Source organism: Scardinius erythrophthalmus (assembly GCF_964197995.2).
Source record: "Scardinius erythrophthalmus genome assembly, chromosome: 1".
Lineage (NCBI taxonomy): Eukaryota > Metazoa > Chordata > Actinopteri > Cypriniformes > Leuciscidae > Scardinius > Scardinius erythrophthalmus.
In genome coordinates, this window is record NC_138221.1 from 69,198,914 (window position 1) to 69,208,213 (window position 9,300).

At 39.0% G+C, this 9,300-nt stretch overlaps 1 protein-coding gene across 1 annotated transcript; it reads right to left on the reverse strand.

Annotated features, from left to right (window-relative positions):
- Positions 1 to 1,132: 1,132 nt before the first annotated feature.
- LOC308688211 (proteasome subunit beta type-7-like) lies at positions 1,133 to 7,829 on the reverse strand. Its single transcript, XM_081361136.1, has 8 exons — positions 7,594 to 7,829; positions 5,061 to 5,154; positions 4,380 to 4,477; positions 4,126 to 4,266; positions 3,811 to 3,926; positions 3,674 to 3,732; positions 3,149 to 3,300; positions 1,133 to 1,979 (listed from the first exon to the last, which is right to left on the reverse strand). Exons 1-8 carry the CDS (start codon positions 7,650 to 7,652, stop codon positions 1,868 to 1,870), a joined length of 831 nt encoding a protein of 276 aa, XP_081217262.1. The 5' UTR covers positions 7,653 to 7,829; the 3' UTR covers positions 1,133 to 1,867.
- Between the last annotated feature and the right edge of the window lie 1,471 nt (positions 7,830 to 9,300).

Here is a 9,300-nt window from a genome sequence, read left to right on the forward strand (position 1 = left end):
TAACGTGAAATAAACCAACCAGAGCGACATCTCACATTCCCTTTAAGGGCAGGCGCGCTTGTTCCATGGCGGATTGCTATTATAACGACAGAGTTGCCATGCAGGCGCACGCCAGGAGCGGTTCACATCCGAGGAGACCGACGTTCTCGTCAGGGCCGTAAAAGACAGAAAAGTAACATTGTATGGGGATGCACGCTTTTGGAGTGTCAGTGTGCAATCAGACGCCTGATTGGGCGTTTATGAATACTTTGGCTTGCCATAAAAGTCCGCTGCGCGTCGGGTGCAAAATAGGAATGATACATGCGTCGGTGTACAAAGTCAATTGCGCTGGGTGCAAGATAGGGCCCGCAAAGTTTCTCACCCAACAAACACTGTTTTCTTTTGTAAAATTTCTTTGATACATTTCATGGTCCATATATTACAGTATACACAATTTGTCCTCAGTTTCCCCCTTTTGTATAAATGGTGATGAGTGTTTGCATCTAATAATTTTGATAGCCTTTATTTTTTTTAGATTTGGAATATTTTCAATATGGTATTATACTTTTGTATTATGTTAGGATTTAACAGATTTGAAAAGAGAGTATGTAACAATTGTGACCAAGAATAATTCTCATGCTTTCACTAACTTAAAATATCTAAAAGGCATGCAGTTTGTTTCTTCCTGAGTTTGTAAATATATAAATACAAATATGTATAAATATGTCTGCTCACTTTGCTGTGAACAATGTAGTAGTAATCAATTCCCCATCATGCTGAAATATCTGGTTGTAAAGCTCTTATAAGACGATACAAATATTTATGGTTAATATTGCCAATTTAACAGATTTGAAAAGAGAGTATGTAAACATTCAAATTGGCCTGTTCATTAATGAGAAAATAGTTTATGTAATTTGAAAGATCTACCCATTGAATGCATTTTGTGCTAAAGCAATGATAAATGATCCACAGTTTAGCCTGTTGTGCTCACTGTGTGAAAAGATTTTAAAAAACAAATGGTCTCAGTATTGAGAAACTGGTCCTATAGTGATTGTAGGTTCTTTGCTCTTGATCATACATTTCATGATCACAGGACACAAACATGTAGGTGGTGTCACAAACTTTGTATATTACAAAACAATGTAAAAATTAAATTATACTTTTTATATTTATTCTTGATTTATGATGCTCTTCATAATTGCATTTTATTTAAAAAAGTACAATATTTTTACAATAAAATATTGCAACTTTATAATGGGTCTTATTCAGCAACTGATACATTTTTAACTGACTGATTTATAGTTCCCCACCGTAACAATTGTGACCAAGAATAATTCTCATGCTTTCACTAACTTAAAATATTTAAAAGGCATGCAGTTTGTTTCTTCATGAGTTTGTAAATATATAAATACAAATATGTATAAATATGTCTGCTCACTTTGCTGTGAACAATGTAGTAGTAATCAATTTCCCATCATGCTGAAATATCTGGTTGTAAAGCTCTTATAAGACGATACAAATATTTATGGTTAATATTGCCTTTGTATCCAACAAATGAATATTTAGCTTGATCGTTTAAAAAAAAAAAATACAACAAAAATGACAATCTTTCATTTTTTAATCTTAAATTTTATTGAATGGACTATTTATGTCTGATGAGTTAAGGAAAGGTAAGGAAACACACTTTTTAATATTATGCATTTTGCAAAACAGTCTTGAGTAGCTCAAATGCAAATTACTGAATACATGGAAAGTCCTAAAGCGTATGGCTACTTCTAAAATTATGAAAAATATAGTTTTCCATTTTTATCCAGAAAGGAAACCTATTCACATATACCTTATTTCCTAAAGAGTGAAGGAAAGAGTGTAAAGAATTGCGAATATATTCTCATTCAGTGTCCATCACTTGAACAGATTCATCCACAACATCCAGTGGTAATGGAATAACTGTTTGTGTGAGCACAGCAGTAGTGCCTGGCTTGTATCTGTAGGTACCCTCCCTGGTGATTTAGAAGAAAGAGAGAACATGTTTTTGAATGTTAAGAGATTTTATGAATAAATATGTGCAGTTGTAAACTCAGAAGGTTATTAAAAGAGGATTGATCAGGATGAGAGTTGATTAGGGGTATATTCCAGAAAGCAGGTCGTGCATAAGTTTACGTGGTAAATATATATACAAGTAAATATATAGCAATATATAGTATTATAATGAAACCTTAACATTCGGTTTCATTAAAAATGTCTACAAATTTATTGTCTTTATAAATCCTGACAGTGTTTTTTTTAACCCCAAAAATCCGGCCCTATGTTTACTAAAAAATGACATAGAATAGTTCACAAGTAAGTGAATAGAGAGTGCTGCAGGGATGACATTTTGTAGGCCAAAACCCAGAAATGAGTTCTGACCGTCCTGAAGTCAATAGATTTTTAAAGGTTTTTTTTTTTTTTTTTTTTTTTTTGCCAGAAATAAGGTCTGTGGCTAGGGTTAGGGATTAGGGTTATCATTGCAATTTTTTAAAAAGTTTTTACTTGTCTTGAAAAAGGCGTTGCTAACAAGTGGCTTTGTGAATGGGACTACAAAGGTTGTCAGGGACATTAAATGTCATCACACTGTACTGGAAAAATCATCTACTCGCTAGTTGGAAGTTGTCAATTTGTTGAAAGCTAGTGATGGTGAAGCTGAGGTCCTGCGATGTGGTGTAGTTTGTTTATAGCCTTCTGACAATTGTATTTATAGGCTTCAGATTTAAAAGTTGTTCATTTGTGAAGATTATCATGATGAACAAAAAGTTTTTTTTTCTTATTTTCTGCAATAATACAAAAAAGCCAATGAAAACATCCTATTGAGTTTTTGTTTAGGGAACCAGGGTGATGCTAACTTCTGGGCTGGCCAACAAAAATAATAATCACTGCAGAGCTCTATACTAGGATGTACCTTCCTGAATGAGTGTGTTCACAGTGAACATATTCTTGAGTTGACTGAACTTACTTCTGGCCGTGTTTTGGAAACGATAACTGAGTAAGAAATGTAATCAACCAAGAGTTCGGAGTAACCCTGCTTTCTGGAAAACCCAGGAAAATGGATACATTGAAACAAATTCTCATTTTAAAATGATGAAGAATTAATGTTACTGCATTCTTCCACATTACACTTCCACATTCATCTTACCTCAGTCCTTTCTGAACAGGCTGGTCATATCCCCTCAGATAATCCACAGCTTTCTCTGTGATCACACATAGGTCTACATTGCTGCCAGAACCAAGGTCACAGAAGATGCCTGCAGTGATGGCATCTCTCACCAGCTGCTTTCCTTCCTCTAGCTTTACATTTCCCAAGCGTTTATGTAGGTGTGGAATTGACAAGAACAAATAGAGAACGTGTGTTTGGGAAGTGGGATTCAACAATAAAGATTACATTGAGGGTAAGAAGCAAAGAATAAAAATAAATGTCAGATTGAATTTGGTAAAAGTAAGATCAAACATGCTTGCTTGACACACGAGAATGATTGAGGTTCATTCATTGAGCTTCTGCAGGGACCAATGAGGTCTGTTCTCCAGCATCAAGCTACTTCCCCTTTGAAGGGCCCTCAGGGGTCCGTAGACCCCTAGTTAAAATGCAAATGTAACTGCAATAACAGCATATACAATACCATGTTGGAAAATATCAATAAGAATGTCTTAACAGTTGTCCTACCTCCATATTTGGCTTGTAACGATCTTCAAATACAGAAATGGCAGCAGCTGCTCCAGACCCTGTAATATATAGTTTGATAAATAAGTGCAGAAAAAACATGTTTGATTGTGTTCATTCAAATAAAGGGGATAAAGTACCCATGGTAAGGAAAGGAAGCTTATCATAGGAACCATGAGGGTAGACGCTATAGAGCTGTGGGCCGTTAATATCCACACCTCCCACAATTAGAGAAGAACCAATGTGCCCCTGATACCTACAAAAAAAAAATGGGAAACAGTCAGCCCTAGTCCTGGACCTGGATAATATATATTTAAATAGCTCTTTAAGATAAACTAATATTATCAGTTAACTAGTGAGCAATATCTTAAATAAAGAAAGAATGATGTATTTTGATGTATCAATCACTTTGCCTTAATCACTTAAATCAAATTGAACGACTATGACACTTTCACCTGAACAGCATCTGTTTGAGCTGTCGGGTCACCATGGCCACAAGAGGAGGTCGTCCTGTGCTCAGTGAATGCAGTTCTACATTTGAAGACATCATCTGAGTAGTGACCTCAGCATCAGCAGCAACACCCGCACCACAACAGCTATTGTGGTAAGAAGAACCAAAGAAAAAGAAAACAATAAAAACAGGCACTATAAAATTTAGTTTAGATAGAGACTTGAACTATGATGACGAGCAACCAAAAGATTCACTCACTAGATTTTGGGAGCTATGTAGTGGATTTTCATGCAGTTTTTATCAGCTACGACCATATCATCCGTGGCTCTGGTGTCTGCACCTAAAATCACTCCATCCTAAAATAGAATCCATTTATTTTTTGGTTTATTATAACTAAATATTACATACCATCATATTAATTTAATATAGCTAAGTTTATTTGCAATTACTTGAATTACAATATAGACTTAAATGATATGGAAATGAATTACAATTATGTAAGGGATAATGTATAGTGAGCCGGTTGTTATAGTGAATAACAACCCCGACAGGCTGAACGGGATCCCGACGCGAAGCGGAGGGATCTTGAATCAGCCTGAAGGGGTTGTTATTCACTATAACAACCGGCTCACTATACATTATCCCGCTTATTACATGGCTACCTACAAAATAAAAAAATAATTTGACACAAATTATTTATTTAAAAAGGAGTTTATTGATTTAAAAACGATTGTATTGCTTCCGCCAAAGAAAATAGTCCGTTCCGCGTCCATAGCAACGCGCTGTTTTTCATGGCAACGGTCTGTTATACTTCGCAGCGGTCTGTTATAAAGAAATAACAGACCGCATTCTACATTGGAATTCAGCCAAGCCATGTAATAAAAATATTTAATCAGTAATTAACAACACAAATCATGCTTTTGCAGCGTCAAAACAGACTTTGAATATCAGGCCAGCAATGGTGGTGCCAGTCTTCCTGGCGTTTGGTGCACTGTAACCCTTCTCTGATAAATTTGCTTCCAGAACAGCATTTCTATAAATGAATAAACAAACAGATACAATACAATTAAAAGATATGGCATTATTAAGTTAGGCCTACTTTTTGTTACTATTATGTTGTTTTAGGAGTAGGCCATGTTTAGGGGAGAGCGGGGCACAACCTAACGCTTTTTGACTTTCTCAGTTTGTGCAAATCTACTTATGGTTCAGAGTATTTATTTTTTCCCCACATTAATTTCCAACATGTCTAGTACAATTATGTGTTTTTGTTTTATTAATACAGTATATACTTTTTTCTTGATATAGCCCGAAAAATGGAAGTGAAATGTGACAACATGCCCCATAGGTGGGGTACATTGTAACATGTGTGGGGCACATTGTAACATGACATATGGCAGCTTAAAATGTTATCTGATCTAATAAAAAAAAAAATATACAAAACAAACTAAAATATTTTCTAACTAAAATACAATTAAAAAACTTTTTCATATAAAATAATGGCAATTTTTAATAATTAAATATAAACTCATTTTTGAGTTTTGACCACGAACACATGAAAACACAGCTATACAACATAGTTCAAAACAAATAAATAATTAGTAATTTCTGGACATTGACTCTCAGTCTTTATTCACCCTTTTCTCACGTTTTCTCAATAAAATTAATAAAAGTATAGAATATAATAGCACATTTCTAATAGGGGCACATTGTAACGCAGTGTGACAACATGCCCCGCCTGCACAACTGGGATTTAAACCCTGCTAGTGTCTTCTGCTAGTTAGCAAAGCATTAAAGAGCTATCTCAACTGTCTCATCTTGGAGATTAAAATAATATCAGATTTGTCTTATTTTAAATAAACACAAAAAATAGAGATGAAAATTTAACTTAAGTAAGAAATTTACTTTTGCTATGGTTTAATAAATGTCTATGAATATCTTCCAAAAAGAAAATAATTTTGCCGTTTTTTTTTTTTTTTTTCTATAATTATAGTGTTGATATGGCAACTAGTAAATAAACAAAGTTCCATCATCCAAGCATGTGCGGAAGTATTTAAAACAAGCGTGTTACAACCAACCCCGCGTTAAGCCTGGTTAACCCCTCATTTACAACCGCACACGCCTGCGGCACATTACGGCTGCGACAAGGTTTTATTCCGTCCTCCACGCGGTGCCAACTCACACCAGGAGCATTTCAGAAGCGGAGCGACTGGATGCGCGAGACCACGTGATTTGCCTGTCAGACGTGGGTTTTCTTGATTTTTGAGTTTCTACCATACAGTCTATGGTTTCTACCAAGGATATTGGTGTGTAATACGTTTTGGAGTTTATTTACAGGGTGTTTATTTAGAATTTGACAATGTTTTTTTTACTTCTATTTTGTATTTCCGGTGCGACTTGGACGCGCGTCCGTCAAAAATAGACTAGGCGCCTATATTTAGCGAAGCGGCGCGGCGAGCCGCTTCTGGGAAGCTTCTGAAACGCGCCGCGTCGCGGCCGGTGTAAACACAAGCATTGACTAGAATGGGCGCGATCAGCTCCGGTAGCCGTGTCGCAGCCGTAATGCGCCGCAGACGTGTTCAGTGTAAATGAGGGGTTATACTCGACGCGTCCGCACGAGCGCGAAGGTGCGCGCGGCAAAAATGACGTCATCGCGGAGTGGGCGGTCGCGCGCGTTGGGTGCGCAAGGGCCCATTTCGCCTGGCGGTGTGCACGGCAGATTTTGTAACAACGCGCGCGGCGCCGCATCCGAAGATGAACGACTTCGAGCCGAATCTGGCCGAGCTCGAACTTCTCACCACACTGGCACCCAGTTTGCACGTCTAAATGAGTTGCTTACATTTTAAAAATGAGCATACAATAGCATAAAAAGTTTTTTTAAAGAACATAAAGGTCCATGTTTAATAAAAATGTTCACAAAACTTAAATGTTTAGTGAAATTAGAAAATATGTAAGAGATCGTTAATTTAGTTATGTTGTATACACATTCTCATATCCATATATTTTGTTTTATTGTCACTAGTAATAATCTCAGGGTTTACTGGGTTTTACAGGATTCTTTTTGTAGTGTGGTATTGGTGGCCGTGTACTAAAATAAACATTGTCACGTGTGTATAGCTTTCTTCTTTTCATCGCTGATTCCTGATGGTTAGAGGATAATTACTGGAGTCGCCCCCTATCGTTTCAAAGAATAGTACAACGGCGAGCGCGTCGAGTATAAACGCCTCGTCCGTTTGGGGAGGTGCGCGCGCAGTCTGCGGAGACTCGCGCTGCGGAGCCGGGCGAAAGTATAAACAAGGCTTTAGGTTGTGCCCCGCGCTCCCCTACTCATTCATGTGTCAAAACACTTTGATGTTTTGCAATCGTTTTGGCTTCGTCAGCATATTAGCGCTTGGCAATCAATGTAAATTGTAGTAATGTCTTGATCATATTATTTATTGTTTACGTCTTGATCATGTTGTTATAGATGTCTCACCTGCGTGTGTTCTCAAAAGAGAATCCTCCGGTCGGCGTCTTTGTCGATGTGTGCAGCATCTTTCACCTGCACACTGTATAATATGTAAAGTATAGCTCTAACACTCAGCTTTGGGTAAAGCTCTTTCTGATCACCGCTTTTGAACGTTTACTCGCTTCAGCTTTACACAAAGAGTCGGTGCGTCAGCACTTTTAACGCCCCAAACTGCAGAAGTTCCTTCTTTCACTTTCACTTCTGACACACAGGGCCGTCGATAAGGGGGGATAAAGGCCAATTTATACTTCTGCGTCGGGTGCGCGTAGAAGGTACGGCGTAGCATACGCATTGACGTGTACCATACGTCGTACCCTTCGCCGTACCCTGACGCGCACCTCCTCAAAAATGTAACTACGCGTCGCGGCGACGCGGACCGCAAGATCTGTGATTGGTCGGCTTGGTAGCATCGCATTTCCGGCTACGCATTTCCGGCGTGTTCTTCTGCACCGCCCGCCATTTTTAAATTCAGAAGTTCAGGTGAAAGTTCAGTGAAGAAAATGGAAATGGACCAAGTGACCGAGCGATTAGTTGAAGAAGTGCGGAAATACAGCCATCTGTATGACTCGTCTTCTGCAGAATACAAAGACTGCCAGATGGCAGCGAATTCGTGGAGAGAGATTTCCTCCAACGTCGGTTTGGATGTAGCGGATTGTATGAAGAGATGGAAGAACTGTCGAGACAAGTACGTTCGCCTCCGTAAAAAGCTCGCCACAAGAAGCGGGGATCCAGGAGGGAAAAAAGTCCCAGCGTTTTATTTATTCCTGTCTTGGCTGGCACCTCATGTGAAACACCGGCTTACGGAGTCAAACTTTGACGATAAGGTAAATAATGCACGTCCTTTATGAACCTCTGTTGTTTTTAGGTTAGCTAACTTAACTAGCAATGCTACCACGCCGTAACGTTATTGATTAGTGCAAAAATAATATACCTGGGAAACAAAAAGCATGTGTAATGGGTTTTAATTATATTGTATTTATATTATATGTAATAGATTGTAGCCTAATTATATTGGGCTTGCAGATAATACAAACGCAACAACGTAGCATTTGCAATGTAGGAATATGCAGTATTCATAGCTCTGTTTATCTGTGAATTAACACTGGATGCATCAGCTTTTATATATAAAAGACTAACTTACACTATTTGCTATTTCTTTCATAATCGCAGGATGGGAGCGATTCAAGCTCAAACTCCAATGGTTCGGCTGTTGTGAGACCTTCAGCCAATAACGACCAACTAGCATGTCCACCGTCCCCCCAGCCATCTCTTCAGTCCCCCCAGCCATCTCTTCAGTCCCCCCAGCCATCTCTTCAGTCCCCCCAGCCATCTCTTCAGTCCCCCCAGCCATCTCTTCAGCCCCCCCAGACATCGCTTCAGTCCCCCCAGACATCGCTTCAGTCCCCCCAGACATCGCTTCAGTCCCCCCAGACATCTCAGTCCCCCCAGACATCTCTTCAGTCCCCCCAGCCATCTCTTCAGTCCCCCCAGCCATCTCTTCAGCCCCCCCAGACATCGCTTCAGTCCCCCCAGACATCGCTTCAGTCCCCCCAGACATCTCAGTCCCCCCAGACATCTCTTCAGTCCCCCCAGCCATCTCTTCAGTCCCCCCAGCCATCTCTTCAGCCCCCCCAGCCATCTCTTCAGTCCCCCCAGCCATCTCTTCAGCCCCCC